Genomic DNA, 22,482 nt, shown 5'->3' on the forward strand with positions numbered 1-22,482 from the left:
TAACAAACTTATAAACTTATAATTTTACAAATTTGATTAGGATTGTTATTTGATGATTGGATAATGGGAGGAAAAGAAAAAGGTTGCACCCTGCTATTCCGGTATAATATTACACCCGAATGTATAATAGAAATTGTATGAGACAAGTTTTGTCAATTGTAATTAGTATTGCACAAAAAACTTGTTTGTAGAAGTTTAAATAAAGTAAGTTGATACCGAAATATTAGTCAAAGATTCATAACTATGTTGAGATGAGTGAAATACGTATGAGTCATGGGTTAAAAGTGCCAAGAAGGTGGGTATTGGGGACATGGGCATTGGTGATATGGATGTAGGCAAGCCATACTCTAGTATAGGCTCTAAAATTCCGGTATCTTGTCTTCTTTGGAAGAGGTGGTAGGTTTATCCACCAGTACAAGGAATCCAAGGAGGGCTATTAGCATCTTGCCTAAGGGCTTGTTCTCATTGACTGAACTGAATTGAACTGAACTGAACTGAGCTGAACTGAACTGAGCTGAGCTAAACTAAACTGAATATTTTATAAGAGAAGGAAATTAGGAGCTGAACTGAACTGAACTGAATTTCAACGTATGAGAACAGGCCCTAACTCACTTCTCTAGGTTGCTCAAGGGAAAGGAAGAAGCACAGCCGCAAAGGAAGGCACCTCTGGAAGAGACGTGGACCTTGAGTACCACAAATGTGGCTATGTTGCTAATTTGCTATTTACACATACTCAAGTCCTAAAATGTAGTCACCCATTTGTGTATATTATATATTGTCTACATTTCATACTCCTTCCCGTTAAAGAAAAAGGCCAACATCACAGCCTCTGAATTTAGTCATTACAAATTTACAGTTAGATCTTAAGGTGGATATGATGTCGCCTGTCGGCCTTGTGACGGCTTTGGCTGCTGGAAATTTGTCTCATTCACCGCAGCCAGCACTTTTGCACCTGGTAAGGTTACTTTCATACAAGTGGAATATATGAAAAATGGTTCCATTAGTGCATCATTAATATGCTTGATGTGATTGTACTTATTAGAAAGAGATGTTTATCTGGCTGGTAACTTGTTATTATAGGTTTATTGATTCATGTTTCTGATTATGTGATGTTTTATTTAGCTTATTATATTAATTAATTATGGAGTTCCTATACGTTACAATATTACATTACGTCATTACATCACTGTATCAAAAATATTCTATTTGCTGATTTGGTATGCTTAAGGGTGATATATGTATGGTTGCGAACTTGCACATTGTAGTCTCTCTATAGGAATTAGAAAATTTGATAAGTAGTTTGGCATTCATTAGAAATTAAAATAATCATCTTCTCCCGAAGAGAGAAGGCTGTGGGTGTGGGGAGAGGTTCCTCAACCTTATAATGTCAAAATGAGGCTGCGATGGATTGAAATATTTCTTGACATTATGCTGTCAAAGTATGAAACTGCTCTTTTGCATATTTCCTCTTTACCTAGGAATATACAGATGTGGTAGTTATCACAATTCAGTGAAATCACTTTTGAAGATTCAAGAGTGTAGTAGTAGTGGTTGTTGCTGACGCTAAGTTGAAAACTTTTCAACTTTAGGGTATATACTTCAAGGCAACTTATACGATGTATGTGCCTTTTTACTAGCACTCGATTCTGATTTGAAATTCTCTTTTTTTGTTGATGCAGGTCCCTTCAACATTAGGTCCTATAATTGTAATCTCTTGGCTCAGAAATGAGCTGCTAGAGCTGTGGGAAGGTTCACTACCAAATTTGAATGAAAAACTTCATTCAGTTGAAGTATGATTACGAGTACTTGAATCCATTTCAGAGTATATACGATTATTCAGATTAAGGGCTTGGTAAATGTAAAGATACTTTTGGCACTGAGTAATGCTTCTGTTTTAGCTTCTTAGAAACACCGCCTGTTGTATGGAAAGAGATAGATTACCTCTTATCAATGAAATTGTTGAATTAATTCTTCATTAAGTCCACTATTATCCTTGTAATTCATGGTTTCTGAAATTCTGCATAATGTTTGATTATTAAACACTTAAGAACATTGACTTTTATTTATTTATTTTTTTAATTTATGGGTCATTTGGGTCGTGCCATATGTTGATGTTGAACCCAATCCCCGCTCTTCAAATTATCCCTTCCATCTATCAAAGATTAAGATCCCCATATACTCCTCCATGAGGACTGAAGAGCTACAATTAGGTGACTGAGAAGCATCAAGGAAATCACGGTTATATTTGGCCTTCATTACCTTCCTCAACATAGACTCCTTTGCACGAACAAGGTGCCACGCTTGGGGATGGATGGAGGAAAAACAAAAACCAAAATGTAAAGTTTTCTTTACTTGGGGAAGGAGGGAATACATAAATGGTACAATAGGAATCAAGGAATTATAAAATACTTATTTAAAAAAAATCCATTGGAATAAACTGAATTCCCAGCATTTAACTTTTGAGAAGACATTAGAGATCATAAACATTACGTCAGAATATGCAACCAATGTCTACATAATTTTAGAACATGACAGTTGAATCAGATTTACATAAGCCAATTACAAGCAGCAATTGTTGAGACTGCAGAATTCAGCGAGCACGACCCGGGCGAGGACGTAAAGAGCTGAGACGAAAGATACGTTCAGAAAGAAATCCATGGGATGGATGCTTAATGGTTTCGCATGACGAACATCCAGCGAATTCACTACCTGTTTGAGGAGCAAAAACAGGCTGTAAATAATTGAGGGTAGAAATTCTGAAGTTGTGATTGTCAATAAATTATTTGCGAGGCTTACTTAAAAGAGCACACATACTAGAAACAACTTACAAGAAGCAATGTAGCAGGAGGCTAGGGTCTTTTTATACCTTTTAAGATTCGACAATTAGTTACTAAATTATACGGTGGATCTTTGATACCACGAAGCTCGGCAAAGAAGAGCTTGGTTGGAGAATCCTCATCGCCATCAGAAGTCCTTAATTCCTTAGCAGTGAAGTTGCAGTGGATCCAAATTCTATCGTATAACATGGCATTGCTAGCCAAGGCATCTACAAGCTGATAGTTTTTCCGCTGCAGATTACAAAATGCAAGTGCAGAAATTAAAGAGTGTACGTACAGTAACATGACTTGAAGCAGAAAAGAAAGAGAAAGAATATACTTCTGGTAAATAAAGTATACAAGTACATACGTATTTCTTATTGTAGAATTCCAAAGCATGTTCAGCAGCCTCAACATTTTGACGTTTAAGCTCCTCTGTGAAGTCTCTTTTTGGATAACTTTTTTTTTTTTGAAAGAACACAAAGGAGCAGAAGTATTAATATGTGGCATCCAACTCCGCAAGTTAAACATTAGTTTCCAAAATTATTAAAAAAAAAAAGTTAAACAATAAATCTTCTTCATTATATCTAATTTTATATGGGAAAAGGGAGCTATTTACAAGTTACAAGGTCGATTGAGTATTTGTGTTATTGAAAAAAAAGGTACAAGTCCAAAAAAAACCCACATATTGTACTTGCACATCAATGCTTGTGACAAGGCAGAATGGTGAAATGAATAGCCAAACAACTACAATGGTCGGGGGGTGTGTTCGTGTATAAAAAAGATTGAGGATAGCTAATTACAAGTTATAAGGTCGGTTCTTGCTCTTGGTAAGGCGGAATGGTGAAATGCAAAAAAACACAACTAGAATGCTAGCAAAATTATTATGAAGAGCTGGATAACATAACCAATAAGGATAACTAATTGTCTGTGTTACAGTCAATAATGAATTCAGTCTAAACTAAACAATTTGCAAGATTTCTCATAACAAAGAGGGTTAGATGTTAAAATAGAGACAAGTATGGCGCACTATGAATTCCCAAAATTACTGCAGCACAGAAGATGAATACATCAATTGATACCATATTAATTGCTCAATTTGTTAATAAATTCTCTCTAAATTCATAAACATCCAAACCCTAAATTCTCTCTATCTCAATTGAAATTCTTCAAAATCAAACAACAACAAAACAAATAAGGAGTTGCGGGTCAGAAAACCTACGTGTATTCAATTTCCCCTCTAATTGGAGACTGGGGACCTTCCCACGCATCGTAGTCGTCCTCAGAATTTCTGACAATTGTAACCAATTTCAATGTGTTAATCATCTAATTGACAAATTCATATATATATATATATGGTTCTAAATTTTTCCAAAATTAAAAAGCAGGAAAATAAATTACTCTTGTTCATTCAAAGATTTGAATTTCTTAGTTGTTTCCTGCAAATCAGAAAGTGCAGAAGCTCTCTTCATTCTCAGCGTCTCCTTGATTATGTTGTAGGAAGAGAGAGATTGATCAACAGTTAATTCAAAATCAAAAACCCTAAAACGTAAATCAAAATAACACACACCATTCAATTGAGATACTGAAAATTGAAGAGAATTCAAAGAAACAATTTGAAGAAAATCGACATACCCAAAATTCCTTTCCAAGTTCTAACCCTAACTAATCTTCCAGATTTCCCTCAATAAAAAAAAAAAAACCTTCCAGATATCCTGAATAATACAATACATACGGTAAATAACTAAATATAATGTCCGTAAGTCGGTTCGTGGTGCCTTGTACGGTTGTACCAGTATTTCTTAGTTCTTACAATATGGGCTCCGAAATTGGGCTGGACTATTTGTCAACCTTTCATTATGCCATCAAATGTACACAAACTTTTAAATAAAATGGATGTTCAATAAATTACTGAACATTCGTTATAAAGTGACAATAAAAGGCGCAAAAGTTACACTAAAACGCACAAAAGTTACTCTGACATATATAAGAGTTATATATGCTTCATTGATAAATTTGACAAAAGTGATACTAAAATTGACAAAAGTGACACTAAATTTGACAAAAGTGAATTCGATGTACAGTAAGGCCCTGTTCTGAAATTCAGTTCAGTATAGTTCAGTTCAGTTCAATTCAGCTCAACTCCTAATTTCCTTCTCTTATAAAATATTCAGTTCAGTTCAGTTTAGTTCAGCTAAGTTCAGTCAATGAGAACGAACCCTAAATTACTGAAAACCGGGTGTATACAAAAGTGATTGTAATCTATAACCACGGAGTACGGAGTATATATACTTCGTACTCCGTATTTTTTATTGGCAATAACTTACGAGTGTCACGAGACGTTGTATAAGCTAACAAAAATTAAAAATAAATATTAATTACACCGATCGATGAGTGATTTGGGCATACATTTCAAGTTTCTTTTTAGTTAATACGTTTCTTTAGTCACGTTTGTCAATGCACAACTTCAATCCTTAATATCTTTAATTACCGAAAAACAAAAGTTATAAAAAGTTGACATTTTGAAAATGTATCCCACGACAAATCTAACAAGATCCCACATGATTATATTTTTCATTACGTATAAATCACAAAGCACGATCAAAGAGAGGTGTGTGAATAGTGATAAGGAACTGTACACTCTATTCATTATTTCATTAGAAGCACCAGTATCTGAAACCCAACAATGATACATGGACTTCAAATTTCAATTGAATTACAATCAATTACAAGACCAAGCTCTATAATTGTGCATCACTCCAATAGTCCAATATAAGCAATGTTTCATGATCGACATAAATTAAAGCATTTAAACAGAGGTTGGAAACTCAAAATACAATTACTCCAATTTCATAATCACTATTTGAATCATCAATTCATATACTAATCCAATAAATCATCTGAAAACTTTAAAGGAGTGATTCACGACTGTGAACCCTCCATCAACCACAAGATTATCCCCACTTATATACTTTGCCTCGTCGCTTGCCAAAAATAGCACGCAATTAGCAACATCATCAACTGTTAGCTCCACCCCATGCAGATTGGCGTTTTTTGCACTGAAGGCACGGACACCAGCAAAAACATCTTCAGTCCTCTCATCCTCAGGCAAATGAGCCACGGACAAGTTTGTAGGAATCGCATAGGGAGAAACACAGTTAACACGTATCCCATGCAGTCCTAGTTCAGCTGCCACACTCTTTGTTAGTCCCAAAACAGCATGTTTAGACCCTGTGTATGCATGTGGACCACAACCTGCCAAAACGCTTGAAACACTAGAGATTGAAATAATGGACCCTTTTTTAGATGGGATCATTACTCGAGCAGCATGCTTCATCCCTAGAAAGACACCCTTCACATTTATGTCGAATGTCCTCTCAAAATCAGATAGGTCTACATTACGAATGTCACTGCTAGGAGGACCTGAAATCCCTGCATTGTTCACTATAATATCAAGAGCGCCAAACTTTTCAACTGTAAAGTCAACAGCATGCCGGACATCATCTTCTTTACTAACATCACAGTGGGTAAAACAGATGTTCGAGTCACCACCAAGGGAATTAAAGAGGCGTTGGCCATCATCATCATTTATATCTACAAAACATACTTTTGCACCATTATTGTGGAATAAACGCACAATGCTCTCTCCTATTCCATTGGCTCCTCCGGTTACCAAGGCCACTTTTCCTGATAACCTGGAGATCAAACACAAGAGTGACATAGTATGAAACAGTTAAAATATACTAGTATTATACAACCATGTCAAGATCAGATTTTCTAAGGTACTATATCTTTTCTGTTTCACATACTTTAAACTCGAGTAATAACCAATATTTGGTAAGCAAATAAAAAGTCCTACACATTATGACATGCTACGTGTTACAAGAATATTATACTCGTCATTACCAAGGCTTGCTGCTAGTTGGTGGAAACAATGATCGTCATTCTTACTCTAATACGAGTATGCTGCTTCACTTTGTAGCTACCACTACATAAATGCTAAAATGTTATAACACATCACAAGCAGTAGCAGGACATGAAGCACATCTAACTGACCCCTGCAACATGTTAGTGAAACTAATGGATATAATACGGAGTATCATCTAAAAGTCATCTGCAGCCTGCATAGCCGAAATATATAAACAGCCCTGTCACTGAAGACTATTCACAGTTAACTCATCAGAATGTAGATCTCATGTAAAATCCTGAAAATGTAGAATTAAATCACACTAGACAGCTTCTCAACGATTATTTACTACAAAGTCTACAATATTACCCCGAATACTTCTAAAGAAGTTCCAGTCCTGGCTGAGTTAAAGGGGACCAGATGTACGTACGTAGCCTTTCCCTTGCAATATTATAAGGAGGGTGTTTCCCATAAAACCTCAATCCAATATTCGAATAATGTAAGTCACTTCTCATAAATCATTTCACATGGCTTAATAGACAGGATCCACAATTAACTAAAGCTGAGGATAGTTACTTATTACAAGTCATTTCTCTATCATGTAGCTAACTAGTTATAATAACCATTAAAAATGACTTAGGGCAAGTTCTAATAGACTGAAATCAGTTGAACTGAACTGAAAATAAACGTATGAGAACAGGCCCTTACTTGTACGGGTATATATTTATATACTTCCTGTGGATATATCACATTACTACTCGTGGATCAAATTACACTATGAACATGACTATTAATTTTGGAAGGAAGGAGCAGAATATCTTAGTATATGTTTTCAATTATATGATCATAAACCCAATTTGATACAATTTAGTTAACACTAACAAGAACAAACAAGAATACAAGAATCATCCAATCCTTTAAACACTGATTACAAAGCCCGAATTTGGTCCAACCCGGCCTATTTTTATTTTGGATTGAATTCTAGTTTAAATTAAAGATTAATCAAAAGCATACTATTATCCGATGATGTTACTTTTTAGCAAACATCACTCCACCTAACATTGTGAATTATCTGGCCCACTATTCCAACTGCAAATATATTCCACCTTAATTAATATAGTAACTTTATTAATTAAAGTGAAATTCTTCTAACAATCAAAACCAGCATAAAAGGAATCAAATGAATTAAGATTAAGAACCCAGAAAAAATTGAGCATTAGAAACAAGTAGATATAACATTCAAAATCCAATCAACAAACCCAGATCAAATCAAGCAAATTAGCAAAATAAATAAACAGAAAAAGTGATAAAATAAAGGTAACAAAAACTATATATATAAAAAAAAAAAAAAAAAAAAAAAAAAAGCATAGTAATTGATAAAGAACAAACCTTTGAAATGGAGATTGAGAAGTGACAGAGTTGGTGTTTGAAGTTTCCATTGATTATTCTGTAAATTGTGTGTTTTGAGTTGGAATATGCAAGTGTTTAGAGTTTGGAGCAGAGTAAGCAGCATTTATTACACGAAAAAACAAAAAGATAAAACACATGACAGCATGTTGTACATGTGGCCGATGTGGGTGGGTTATTTGGTGTTTTTATTTATCTTCATTCATTTTTTTTTTTTAATTGAAAGCTACTTTTCTGGATGCATATTGCAAATTGTACTCAATTGTTAGTTAACTGTTCAACAAAACTTAGTAAGAGTTGTTATTGTGTACAAAGACTGGATGGTACTTACATCTTTGGGCCTGTGGTAGTGTGTTACCCGTTTAATTGTCACATAGTACTCCATATTATTTTTGAAATAAGTGGCTTATTTTGACTGCTAAATATGTTAATGTGGAGATTCTTGTTTGATTACTATTATTAAGAGTCTGTTTTAATAACTATACTGATTGGAGTTGAACTAAACTGAATGTTTTATAAAAGAATTAAGAATTAAAATGAACAGATTGGAGTCGAACTAAACTGAAATTAAGCTGAAGAGAACAAATTTAATATAACAAGTTGATGGTCGAAAACTATGTTGAGACAATGAGACGAACTCACCTGTTGTAGCGAAAGAAGTACTCTGTATCTTGTATGAAGTTTCTCCTTTCATTTTAATTTACTTGTTTTATGTGGGTTCTCATATACTAGCTACAAAAACCCTATTTACAACTAAAATATACATTTGTCAATAAGCTCTAATAAAAATGTAAATAAGGTGAATAGAAAGAACCATGAGTTAGACTAAAGTGAAAGTTTGAATCCAGGTTATAGTGAAAGTTTGCTCAATGAAAGGTTTTAACTTTCACTATTGAGATAGACTTGATCCATTTGTTTAACCGACGTGCGACCATTAAGAGTCTCATTAGTTTAACTATAAGTGATCTTAGGCCCCATTTTATTCACCTTATTTTGCTCGAACTTAACTTATTTTTATTAAAATGAAATTATTTTTGTTGAACTGAAATTATTTTTACTAAACTGAAATTATTTTCTATACTAATAATCTATTACTAGATTAGTACCCGTGCGATGCACGGTTAAACATTTTATATCTAACATGTAATTAAATTAATTGTGAGAGTGAGGCGTGATTAAAACTTCATTTTCGATTTAAGGGATCATAACATTGTTTTTTTTTTTTTTTTAATCACCGGTTCTTATATATCTCTAAACATTAATAATAAAAAAAAAAAATTGTTGGTTAATAAATTACTATAAAAATATTACTAAAAGAATTAAGATGCAACCTCTAAGTAAAATAAAGGAAAAAAAATCAAGATGTAACTCTAGGTAGTAAAATAAAGGAAAAAGAATTAAGATGCAACTCCCACCAAGTAAATTAGGAAAAGCAAACCCATTTACCATTATTCTGAGTTCTGACATATCTTCTACCAAATAAAATAAAAAATAAACACTTAAAAAAAAAAAAAAAAGACCCCAAACAAAATAAAACCAACTTCCTAAAAGTTTATCCTTCTTGAGTCAAATGATATGATCATGGTAGAACAATAAACAATCTTAATTCAAAATTAGATATAGTGATACGAACAATGAAATTTCAGATATATCATCAATTACTCGGATTTGAACTTTGAACCTGGTTTAAAATTTGTATGAGGTTATTATTATATCAAATTCCATCATTGATAAATTGAAATGAATAATTATATTGTGTAATATATCTATATACATATATACCAACCTTGGAATTACATCTTCAGCAACAATCGATTTGTTGCATTTTTTGCAGAAGAAAGTAGTGGCTGACTTTTCACCATCATTGTCTAATATTTTTTCATCGTCTTCAGTTACTTTCTTGTTGCATTTTTTGCATGCTAAATAACACCATCCATGTTCCAATTGGAGACTTACAATTGTGGCCAATGCAATACAGTATATTGGTTTGTCAATTTCAGGTATCTCATCTAATGTTTTTCTGTCATGCAATTGAAGAAATTCATCACTCATAGAGATTGAGCTTTGGGTAGGTTGTGTGAGCCTACGAACAGAAGCATTCTCTGCATTTTGGCCAAGTCTGAAAGAATACAAATTACATTAACGAAAGCCAATATTGGACTATATCTAATTAAAAATAGTAAAGGGAAGCATCATATGATAACTTTATGCATGAACTAACCTTTGTTTGAATAAAGCAACATCATCAATGTCATCCGCGTTTAAAAATATTCGTGTAGAAAATAATGTGTTTGACAACATCATTTCACCTATGAATTACCACATGACATAAGTTTATTTAGATAATTATATATGTAATCATTTTGTGAATAATAATTGAATATTTTTTCGATACCTCTCCATTCCTTAATTTTTCCAAATTGGAGGATAAGAATAGCAAGCATTGGATCATTATTTTCAAAAAAGTTGAAGACATCTTCTGCATATTGATCCCATAAAGTGCATGTCAGTTTTGTAGCCCTGCAATATTCATGAAATCATACATGTTATATAAATCGTCAAAAAATGTAGTTTGATAGAATATATTAAGTGTCAAAGTCAAGAAAATATACCTTATATCATTCAATTCTATAGTAAGCCTCTTAGTTTCCTTTCCATTTCGTTCAATAGTTTCAATGGAACCAACTACCACAACTTGAGCAATAATGTCTATCAATAAAAAAATCCCATGATTATAAAATTGATTTTATAATACTAGTATATTCATAGTATATAGAATATTTTAAATATTAGTAAATAGATTGAGTTATATATATAGCTGAGTAGCTTACCTATCAGGAACTTATCATCCAATTTTTTTGATAATATATCATCAAATGATACTAAGTTAAACACATGTATAGGGATGGATAAGTTTTCTTCACAAACATTAACAATTGTTGAGTAGAAAAAATTAATCTTGTAGAGATGATGTGTTGCCCTAAAATCTCCAGTATTTTCCCCAACACCAAAATTACTAATGATACGTAACTGGCCTTCTGCAAGCATTTCTGAAAATTTTCTAATCAAAGACTTCTTAACTGTAGCTTGAATTCTACCACCCTATACATGCAAACAAAAAATCGGATAAGATGATTAGAGTATATTAAAAACATGATGTATGAGTTATTTAGTATTAGATATTTGGTTACCTTTTCATCTAAAAACACCATTTCAATACTGCCATCTTTATTTGGATTTTCAAAACTTGAAGGTTTCCACAACCGTACAATTCTTATTTTAATAGTCATGATCCCCATCAGTGGTGTAATTTCTTCCACGTAATTGGTTACTTCTGCCATGTTAATACTTGATTGTCAACCTTGCAAAATCAAATGTAAACAATGTAAGTAATGGTAGATACTCCGTAAAAGTTTTTTTTTTTTTTTTTTTTTTTTTTTTTTTTTTTTTTTTTTTTTTAAAAAAAATCAAGTGTATGATAAAAGGAATTTATTTTCATTTAATTAAGAAAATAAAGAATAGAAGAGATGCATACTTATGTTTGCGAAACAGAGGTAATACGTATTTTCATTAAATGGATAAGTTATGATTTCGTAAGATGCCCATCTATTTATAGTAAAAATTAATTGATTTAAATTTTAAATTATGATGTTGATAAAATTAATTGATTTAAGTTTTAAATTTTAAATTATGATGTTGAGAACTATACTCAATCTGATAAGATTAGTACCTGTGCTCAGGATAAAGAATATCATGTGCACCTCAATTTTAGGAAAAGTAGCTTATTATTATAGATTAAGTTTTTATTTTTTATTTTTTTTATAGGTATAAAAATAATAATGATAATTAATGTGTATCAAGATAAAGAACATCATGTACCCCTCAATTTTAGGAAAAGTAGTTTATTATTAATAATCTGTATCAAGAGTTATCAAGTGATAATAATTTCTTTTATTTTTTATTATATAATATTTTCATAGCATGCAAGACAGTTTTGGGCGGGAAAACTTTTTATAATAAGTTGCCACGTGTCCAGGTTTGGGGAAAAATGACGTCAGCGGTTTCTACTTTAGTTATAGTTATAGATATAATATTTATTCTTTAAAATTACTGATTTAATTTCAATTGTCATATTTTTCGGGGAATAAAAAAAAGGGTTTTTCTAAGTTATGCTCCCAAACTTCTTCGGTTTCTAAACTGTGCCCATCCTTTTTCAAACGTCTCAACTTCGCTAATTTTTATTAACAATAACCTTTAACGTTAACAATAACCTTTTTTTTTTATTATCTTATTTTCAAATTTTCAATTTTTTTTTAAAGTGTTAAACTAATTAGAACGGGACATGTGTTACATTAATAACGCCACAATACCATTGTTGATAAAATAACTTAACTTTCGTTAACGGATATGGATTTTAAAAGGTATTATTGATAAAATATCGTGAGCTGGAGGGTACAACTTATACTGTAATTTTGATAAAGCATGGGTACAAGTGTACAACTTAGAAACCGAAAAACTTGGAGGACATAGCTTAGAAAAACCCAAAAAAAAAAAAAAAAAAAAAAATCAAAACGACGTCGTTGGAAGTTCTCTTGCTAAAACCCTCTGAAATCCCCTTGTTCCCTTGTTCTGAATTCTGAAAACGCAAAAACTTCCCTCGCTCCTCTCTCCAATTCTTCTCCCTTTAAACACAAACACAGTCTTCTTCACCAAAGAGGAGAGAGAATAATGGGGACATCTGTTCAGGTAACACCTTTGTGCGGTGTTTACAACGAGAACCCACTTTCGTATTTGGTCTCCATTGATGGCTTCAACTTCCTCATTGATTGCGGTTGGAATGACCATTTTGACCCCTCCCTACTTCTACCCCTCTCTAGGTTTTGTATCCCTCTTCTTTCCTTTCAATTTTGCTTCATTTTATATTGTAATTTCTATCTATGTCAATTTTGTAGTCAAGAAATAGTTACATGATACTGTATTGTGTTTTTGTTTTTAAATGATTGGTTTCTGTATCCTTAATTAGTTTCAGAAATTAATTTTGCTTGTGAATTGAGTTGAATTTACTTAACCCATGTAAAAATGGTTTAATTTAGGGTATTTAAAACGGTTTTAATGCTGTTTTGCTTGCTGTAAGGTCTTGGTGTTAGTGGGGTTGAGCTAGATGGAGAAATTTAATTTGTGCTATAATTTGGAGTGAGAAAATGGATTAATGTAATTCTCGTATTCGATCAGGAAATCGATTCGATAAAGGGTCATTCTTTCGTCTAAATGTATAAAAGGTTTATGTTTTGTGGGTTCTGGGGTTTATATGTTAATATTGTTCCTTTGAAATGTATATGTTATATTGAATCGCGGGTAGTTTTTATGTTTGGTATTTGGAGATGACCTTGGTGATTATGAAACGTTGGGTATTGACATTTTTGTTTGGAGCACATTGGTATGAACTATGAAGCTATGAGTCCCTCTACACAGATAAAAGCACTTGGTATAATTTATTTTGGGATGCTAAATGAAGTGATTGCTTTCGATCAATAATTTTAGAGACTGTGATTGGGCAATTAAGATGCTTAAGGATTTAATTATGGAGTATAGAGTACTTTGGGGATTTACACTTAGCCTTAATTGTGAGGGGGTAGATATGGCTATAATGTAGCGGATTGTTTTTCAGCAAAGCCTCTTGACCATGCTCTTATTGTTTACAAGCTTATAACCCTCCTTTTACTAGGCTTGAGCTTGATAATAGCTCTGGATTTAACTTAAAAGACGTAGTTGAGCATCCGGGCATTAATAATTATTATGGATCTGATTTAAGCATGAGTAAAATATATTCAGCCGAGTTGAGATCTGCCAAGGGATTAACTTAGCATCTGCAGGATTGTGTGAATGAATGAATGATACTTGTTGTGGCTAAATGCATCATCATGTCATTATGGATGCTTTTCTTTTCCTACTATACATCTGTTGCAATTCTTGCAAAATACGAGTAATTATTTTTTCCTCCTTTTTTTTGGGTGTGAGATCTTGGGTTGAGGGAAGGGGGAGAATCTGGTTAGTAGAGGCTCATAACTAGGCAAAATAATTATTTTCGTCACGTGATATTGATCACAGACAGAACAGTAGAGCATCCATTCACCAAATTTATTATTCCTGTGTGTAATGCAGGGTAGCTTCTACTGTAGATGCTGTTCTTCTATCATACCCTGATACACTTCATCTTGGTGCTTTGCCATATGCAATGAAGCAGTTTGGGCTCTCCGCACCAGTTTATGCAACAGAGCCAGTCTACAGACTAGGTCTTCTGACTATGTATGATCACTATCTTTCACGCAAGGTAATTTAACTCTTTGAGATTTGTATGCTCTATATCTCTCATTCGCTCTTTCAATCTCTTAAAAGCTGTACATATTTGATCAATGTTAAGGCTGAGCAAATTGAGCTTGTGTGTTCTAAGGAACCGCTGTTATGAGTTTCCATACTATTGACTGATCTAATTTTATGCGATTGAATGATGAAAAAAATTCGGCATTATGACCAAACTTTAGCAAATACTGTTTTTTTTTTTTTTTTTTTTTTTTTTTTTTTTTTTTTAATTAATTTATTTATTTATTTTATTTATTTATTTATTTATTTATTTATTTTTTTTTTTTTAAAATGACTTCCTAGAGCTAGCATCCATCTTTGCCTATGCTTCAGATTTACTTGGTGTTGATAGAAGGCTGTAGGTGATAAGTGGAGTAAGAGAATGATTAGTGTTTTTGATGAAACTACAATAGTACACCTTAGGTTTCTTGTTGAAACTTTGACTAAAAACAGATCAACGTGCTGTTAGTGTGATATCTGCTTTCTAGATTTTGCAATCTTTATCCAATGTGAAATTGCTATTTTTTCTTGATCTATTTGCAGCAAGTGTCAGATTTTGACTTGTTTACACTGGATGACATTGATGCTGCTTTCCAGAATGTGACACGACTGACTTATTCCCAGAATCATCATCTGTCTGGTTAGTGCCATATCATTGCATCTTTTTACATCACAAAGGAGAGAAATTTATGATAATAAATTAGTGAAGTTGGAGATAATTTCCTGAGAATGTACTAGTGAACTTGGCATATGTGAATATGATGTTGGTGGCAAACTGGTTATGAAAATCTGATTCACCTATATTTCCTCGGTTAAATTTTCTTTTTGATAAACTATTATAGCTTTTGGCTCATTGTTGGCTTTCTACTTGTTATTATATATGGGTTCAAACTATCTAGTTGTCCAAGTCAATGATGAATCAGAATGAATGAGTTGGAAATGATCTATATATATTTTTTAGATGTAATCTTGTATGGCTCATTTGGTTTTGATTTTGATATCGCTATTCATTATAGACAAAGGCGAAGGAATTGTTATTGCTCCACATGTGTCTGGACATCTACTTGGAGGTACCGTGTGGAAGATAACCAAGGATGGGGAGGATGTTATATATGCTGTAGACTTTAATCATCGCAAGGAAAGGTTTGCTGTCTACCGCTGAGCTTCATCTGAATATGTTTTACTGTGTGATTGTGGAATCTTCTTATAATTAGACTATTGACTTATTTAACTGGATATCAGGCATTTAAATGGAACAGTTCTTGAATCATTTGTCCGGCCAGCTGTGCTGATAACAGATGCTTACAATGCATTGAACAATCAACCTCCAAGACGCCAAAGGGATCATGAATTCTTAGGTCGATTTCTTTCTTTCTCCCCCTTTTGCCCCCTTTACTTCTTTTTGCATATATGTGATATAATGTACATGCATACAAATAGAAGTTTATATATATTTCTGCCATATTGAATTGCACTGCCATAGACAAGGCTAGTGAATCAAATTACTAAGCTTCCACATATTTCCTCATTAACTAGTTGCAAACTCCTAACCATACAAAGAACAGTGTATTTTGATTTTTTTGGCATTACTGAATGTTATATCATATATACGCTCTTCCTTCCTCTGCATGTTGTTAAGTTTCATTGAGACTTTTTATTAAACAATGCAGTCTTTATACATCCCCTCATGCATGTAACGAAATCATAATTCTAATATGGCATACAGCTGAAACAATTTCTTACTTATCCCACTTCACTTGTGTAGATGCTATAGTGAAAACACTCAGAGCTGATGGAAAGGTATTACTTCCTGTCGATACTGCCGGACGAGTACTGGAACTTCTTTTGATACTGGAACAGGTATGTCCAAGTGTTGTAGTCTTTTCCTATATTGATTGATGTCATCCGTAAAGCAACTGATGCCTATGATCATATTGGAAATTGCAGCACTGGGCACAGCACCATTTGACTTTTCCAATCTTCTTTCTCACATATGTTTCCTCAAGTACAATAGACTATGTGAAAAGTTTTTTAGAGTGGATGAATGATTCAATAGCAAAGTCCTTTGAACACACACGTGATAATGCTTTTCTTCTGAGGTATATAGTTTTGCTTTCCTTTATGCTACTCATATTTGTATATTCTTATGGACATCATCAATATAATTCTTTTGTATATGATCTTGCTAATGAAGCATAACAATTTTTTTCAAGGATGTACTGATTTTCTTTAACTGCTATATGCCTATATCTGATTTCTTTTATTTTCAAAATCAAGTCTGTAGTTGGCCTGTGTTAAAATAAAAATTATTTATGTATGGATAATCGCTTACTAGGCATTTCTACAAACACTTGAAGGCACGTCTCGCTTTTGATCAATAAGAGTGAACTGGAGAAAGTTCCTGAAGGTCCAAAGGTAGGTTATATGAAAAGTTTTTATATGTTCGTTTATCACTTTTCTTACTTTGTATCTAATATATTGTTCCCATTGTGCAGATTGTTTTGGCATCAATGGCCAGTCTTGAAGCAGGTTTCTCTCATGACATATTTGCTGAGTGGGCTACTGATCCCAAGAATCTTGTTCTTTTCACAGAAAGAGGGCAGGTAATCTTTTGTTTTGTCTGATATTATGACACTGCTAAACAATAAAGCTGAAGTTGCTTGAAATTTCTTGCTGAGCATTTTTAACCAACAAATACCCTTGTATTCTTACTTTTTTTCTTAATTTTTGCAAGCTCTAGGTTGAGCTCTTTTACCTTGCGAGTTTGGTGATGATGAACCAATATAAGGGGCCGTTTGGTTCACACGGGGTAAATGGAATGGAATGAATAAAGGGATTAAAAGAGAATGGAATAAAAAACCATTCCATGTAATATGTTGTTTGTTTTAAAATAACAACAAAGGGAATCACCACTACCTCAGCACCACCACCACACAACCCCTTTTCATTCACTTTCCCACTCCTCCAGCCATCCCACCGTCCATTCACCACCTTGTCGGAATCCTCCCGATCCCGTCGCACCTCCCCCATCCCTCCCCTCCCTGGAATACCTTCTCCTAATCCCTTTCAATTCGAACCCCAGAAAACCCATATAAGAACCCTAAACCCCAGAAAACCCCTATTAAGAAATCCAACAATTTCACGTTTTTCTTTCAATTCTAACTTCGCTGAATCGAACAAAAAAAAAAAATTCGCTTGTTTTTCTTCAATCGAACTTTGCTCGTTTTTCTTCAATTCAAACTTCGCTTGTTGATGGGGGACGGTTTTCCGGGGAGTGGAGATATTTTTCGGGGAAGGGGAGGGATGGGGGAGGTGCGATGACCTCCGGCGAGGGGTAGGAGAGGTGCAAACAAGGGCAACGAGTTCCGACGAGGGGTCGGGGAAGGTTTTCGAGGGAGCTGCGAGATTTCCGGGGGTCGGCGAGTGGCGGGGGAGGGGTGACGAGGTTGATGGGGGTCGGCGATGGCCGGTGGAGGGACGTCGAGGTTGCTGAGTGGTGGCTGTGCGTTGTGGGTAGGGTAGAAGGGTGGTGGCTGATGTGGGCATGGTGGTGGCTAAGGAAAGGGAATGGAAAAGTCTTGGGGGGGGGGTGGGTGGGGAATCAATTTAGAGTGATTTTGGGTAAACTCAAAAATAAAAATGGGTAAAGAGAATGATTAAAAGTGATAAACAAACAGCAACAAAGGGAATGAGGCTGGTTCATTCCCTTTCCCTTTGTTTATTAACCCCTACCAAACGGCCCCTAAAATATTTGATTCCCTTTAATGTTCTAGATCAAGAATTTAGATATAAATATAAATATTGATTTGTGACTTGTTTTTGTTTGGCATTCGGAATAGTTTCAGACATACGGAGTAACAATATCTATCTGATGACTGCCCCTGCATGCTGATATATTTTTTTTTTGTATGCAGTTCGGCACATTAGCTCGAATGCTGCAGGCAGACCCCCCTCCAAAAGCTGTTAAAGTCACATTATCGAATAGAGTGCCTTTGGTAGGAGAGGAGTTAGCAGCATATGAAGAAGAGCAAAACCGGAAAAAGGAAGAAGCTTTAAAAGCCAGTCAAATCAAAGAGGAAGAAGTGAAAATATCACATGGATCTGATCCTAATTTGGGTGATCCAATGGTGACTGATTCTCGTGAGATACATGCCCCATCAGAAGGTATGTCAATTTTTTTTGTGATGACATCTGATACACTATCAATTTCCTCAGAGAGGATACAATAAGGAAATTTTGATGGTGAATCTGTGAACATGTTCTGTGATGTTGTGGAACTTCTACTAAAGCACTTTATTTCAATGAGGTCACTGACTATGTCATTGAAATTGCCAGGCCTTTTCAATCAACTATTTTGGCGAACTTATTGATTCATGCTCTTGGGGAAGGTTATGCATGTTTTATCTGTTATGCACTTACGCTTGCAGTCATCTGTTGGACTCACATGTGTTGTTGACATGCTCGCTGCATTAATATATTATTTTAATACTTGTTTCCTTAAGATTGTGTTTCTATTTTTAATTTTGACGTTGTTTGAAGAATTGAAGGTAATAGCACTACGACATATTTAAAGATATGAAAGGACATAATTCTATACCTAAAGCCATTTTCATTTTTTCCTTTCCTTGAAAAATGAAGCCTTTTGTCCCTCACTCCTCCTTTTGAGATTTACTATGTTCATTAGTACATTTGCCGTGACAAAATATGCACAGTGTATGTTTCTCAGCCTAATTGTTGGGGGGAGAGAGAGGGAGGGGGGGGGGGGGTGTTCACAATATGCAATTGCTAAATGTTGGTTTGGTTCTATCTTGTACCTTTTCTCAGGTGGAACATCTGTTGGTGGGCATAAGGACATTTTGATCGATGGATTTGTTTCACCTTCAACTAGTGTAGCCCCAATGTTTCCCTTCTTTGAAAATTCTGCTCCATGGGATGATTTTGGTGAAGTCATCAACCCTGATGATTATATGATCAAGGAAGATAATATGGATTTCTTACAGGTTGAGTTTTCTAATCAAAGTACTGTAATTGGATCTATTTGTTGTATCAAATGGTTGCTGATTTGTTCTAAATTTGTTTGTGGCATCGTTGTTCTTATAGAAATTCATAGCTGATGACCAATTACCTTTTTGTCTTTCTGTGAGCTGCAAGAATCTTATCATATTAAGTTGATAATAAATTTGCCACACTGCTTGTATTTTGTGCAGGGTGGTGGAGATCTCAATGGAAAACTTGACGAAGGCTCCGCTGGCCTAATGCTTGATACTACTCCTTCCAAAGTTGTATCCACTGAATTGACCGTAAGTTTCTTTTATTTTTCCTCCCTTACTCTCTAATGTTTTTTGTATATTCATTCAATGTGGACAACACCTAACTTTTGTACATTTTCTTTTCCGCCTACTGGTGCATAATTTTTAATCTTGTTAGCTTTATAATAATTGTTGTAAGACCTTGATAAGGTGCTTATATTCAGGATACTTTTTACCCAATCACTTTTGAACAAAGTATTCAAGGTTGAATTAATTATGTATCTAATTTGATATCAGTGCAAACTCTTATGTTTGTTTCAGTTGTGCTTGTGCATTTCACCTTTTGGCCTATGTTTCCATAATTGGGACATTTTGTTGCTATAGTTACTGGTATATGTTTTGGCTTTCTTTGAAGAAGTTTGGGGCCATATAGAGGCAAATTTATTGGCCTACTCTTGACCCTCAACCTGAGTCAGAACGGAGAGGAAAGTGGACATTGCATGCAAACGTAACCATAGCAGAAGTTACTTGTACTTTGTGAATGGCTGTGTATATTTCACTGATCTCTGTGCTGTGAGAATTGTAGTTAATGTTGATATTATTTGTAATGTTTCAGGTGCAAGTAAAGTGTTCATTGGTCTACATGGATTTTGAGGGCCGCTCTGATGGCCGATCAATTAAGTCAATTCTTGCTCATGTGGCTCCTTTAAAGCTTGTAAGAATGATTTTTATTACCTTTTCTTATAAATCTCCATTCTAATTATGTCTCAAACTATACATATGTGATGTGTATGTTAGAATGATGGCACATAGCTTGCATTACTTGTTCCTCCTCCCCCCTCCCTCCTCCAGATTCCTCTGTTTTGGAAATTGAAATAAACCCTTTTATTTTTTTTTTCTTTCAGGTTTTGGTGCATGGATCAGCTGAGGCTACCGAGCACTTGAAGCAACATTGCTCTAAGAATGTTTGTCCACATGTTTATGCACCTCAAATTGAAGAAACAATTGATGTCACTTCTGATCTTTGCGCTTACAAGGTATAGACTGCAGGACGTAGTTTTTTAAAGATTTTTATGTTTTAGGTTTGCATTTTTATCTGAGCATCTGGTCTCTCTGCAGGTGCAACTCTCGGAAAAGTTGATGAGCAATGTTCTGTTCAAGAAAGTAAGTCATTGAAGTATCACGTGATTGATGTTAAACTGTGAGATGGGCATGAACTGCTTTTACTTTACTTTGACCACTAATAATCTTTTCACCAAATCTCAAGATATGATGCATAACTCAATTATCTATCCTCTCTATTTTGGTATGTTCAGAATGTAGGGCTTGGTGTCTTGAAGTAGTGTCAGACCCAATCAAGTTGTCTAGCTATAGCAAATATCTATTATTGCCTCTGTTTCTGAATAGTAGGCCATTATTTGTTGTCATTGTTTAAGAATAGAGCTGGAATATCATAAGTTTTGATTTCCATCAGAGTTGTACATCCCCATCTCATGTACAACATGATCTTCTTGAAGATTTTACTAGGTATCATTAGGGGTAGTATCTAAAATGGGCAAGTAGCAAGTTGGAAGTTTACATTACTATATTTAGAAAGTAGCATATATGCCAGTATGTGAATTAAGTAGGAGCTCAATGGTTGATCTCGTCCATGGGAGTTTCAACTTCATGGTTGAATATTGAGATCGTTATTGCCTGGGGTGAGATTTGCCTCAATGTATATTTTCCATTAATAAACTTTAATATTTTCTTCTTATTGATTGTTGAACATGTTGATGTTTGAAATTATGTGTTGGCATTCTTGGCAACCTAAAAACAAATTGTCAACTAAAGTTTAACGGAAAAGTATACTACTAATACTAGCATCAACATTGATTTTTCTAATTCATCTATATGTCCTTTTGCTCTTGTTATGTGCCTAAACCAAATCTGGCAGCTTGGAGATTATGAAATTGCTTGGATTGATTCTGAAGTTGGCCAAACTGAAGGTGGGACGCTTTCATTGCTCCCTCTGTCAAATCAAGCTCCAACTCACAAATCAGTTCTGGTTGGTGACATTAAAATGGCAGATTTCAAACAGTTTTTAGCTAGTAAAGGCATCCAGGTAATGATCTCTCATGACTAACTTCGTGGATGTTGATCGACATGTAAGTCTTACAAGAGTCTACTCAATTTTCAGGCAGAATTTTCTGGGGGAGCCTTGCGGTGTGGAGAGTTTGTCACCTTGCGTAAAGTTGGAGACCCTACCCAAAAGGTTAGTACTCATTTTCCAATCAAATATGGCTTTAGTATCATCTGGGTGTATAATTAAACCATGTGAGCTGATTCTTTTCATTTAATCTATGATGTAGGGTGGTGTAGCCGGGAGTCAGCAAATTGTCATTGAAGGCCCTCTATCAGAGGAATACTATAAGATTAGGGATTATCTTTATTCTCAATTCTATTTGCTCTAAATTTACCAATGTACACTTAGTCGGAACTTCTACTCTAGTTATTTTTATTTCCTTACCTTTGGCGGAACAAATTTCTTTTACTGTGTACTATAACTAATATCATTTTGTATCAGAGCATTACAGAGCAAGCTGTTAAATTTCAGATTCCTTGCTCTAAGAGTCTAAGGTGTGTTTGACATGTAATTACAGCTAGTTTAACGAATTTGTTGGTCAATTTTGGCATCTATATAGACTACTAAAAGTATATTACTTTAAAAAGGTGTTGAAATTATTTAGGTTATTGAAATTGA

The 22,482-nt window shown here is 34.2% G+C and overlaps 3 protein-coding genes across 3 annotated transcripts; 1 reads left to right on the forward strand and 2 right to left on the reverse strand.

The window, feature by feature from the left end:
• Window positions 1-2,325: 2,325 nt before the first annotated feature.
• LOC145630065 (uncharacterized) lies at window positions 2,326-4,374 on the reverse strand. Its single transcript, XM_081682301.1, has 5 exons — window positions 4,218-4,374; window positions 4,039-4,107; window positions 3,187-3,274; window positions 2,867-3,068; window positions 2,326-2,709 (listed from the first exon to the last, which is right to left on the reverse strand). The coding sequence occupies exons 1-5, from the start codon at window positions 4,286-4,288 to the stop codon at window positions 2,591-2,593; spliced, it is 549 nt and encodes a 182-aa protein (XP_081538427.1). The 5' UTR covers window positions 4,289-4,374; the 3' UTR covers window positions 2,326-2,590.
• Window positions 4,375-5,589: 1,215 nt separating this feature from the next.
• LOC145631515 ((+)-borneol dehydrogenase 2-like) lies at window positions 5,590-8,267 on the reverse strand. The gene is made up of 2 exons (XM_081683615.1): window positions 8,113-8,267; window positions 5,590-6,511 (listed from the first exon to the last, which is right to left on the reverse strand). Exons 1-2 carry the CDS (start codon window positions 8,160-8,162, stop codon window positions 5,713-5,715), a joined length of 849 nt encoding a protein of 282 aa, XP_081539741.1. The 5' UTR covers window positions 8,163-8,267; the 3' UTR covers window positions 5,590-5,712.
• A 4,435-nt stretch (window positions 8,268-12,702) lies between these two features.
• On the forward strand, window positions 12,703-22,394 carry LOC145630066 (cleavage and polyadenylation specificity factor subunit 2-like). Its single transcript, XM_081682302.1, has 18 exons — window positions 12,703-13,007; window positions 14,293-14,461; window positions 15,034-15,130; window positions 15,507-15,633; window positions 15,733-15,848; window positions 16,256-16,350; window positions 16,438-16,589; window positions 16,848-16,905; window positions 16,986-17,093; window positions 18,405-18,654; window positions 19,315-19,490; window positions 19,698-19,790; window positions 20,356-20,454; window positions 20,645-20,776; window positions 20,859-20,903; window positions 21,676-21,843; window positions 21,919-21,993; window positions 22,091-22,394. The coding sequence occupies exons 1-18, from the start codon at window positions 12,859-12,861 to the stop codon at window positions 22,190-22,192; spliced, it is 2,211 nt and encodes a 736-aa protein (XP_081538428.1). The 5' UTR covers window positions 12,703-12,858; the 3' UTR covers window positions 22,193-22,394.
• The last annotated feature ends 88 nt before the right edge of the window (window positions 22,395-22,482 follow it).

The sequence above is a fragment of the Chenopodium album genome, chromosome 5 (assembly GCF_948465745.1).
Source record: "Chenopodium album chromosome 5, dcCheAlbu1.1, whole genome shotgun sequence".
Lineage (NCBI taxonomy): Eukaryota > Viridiplantae > Streptophyta > Magnoliopsida > Caryophyllales > Amaranthaceae > Chenopodium > Chenopodium album.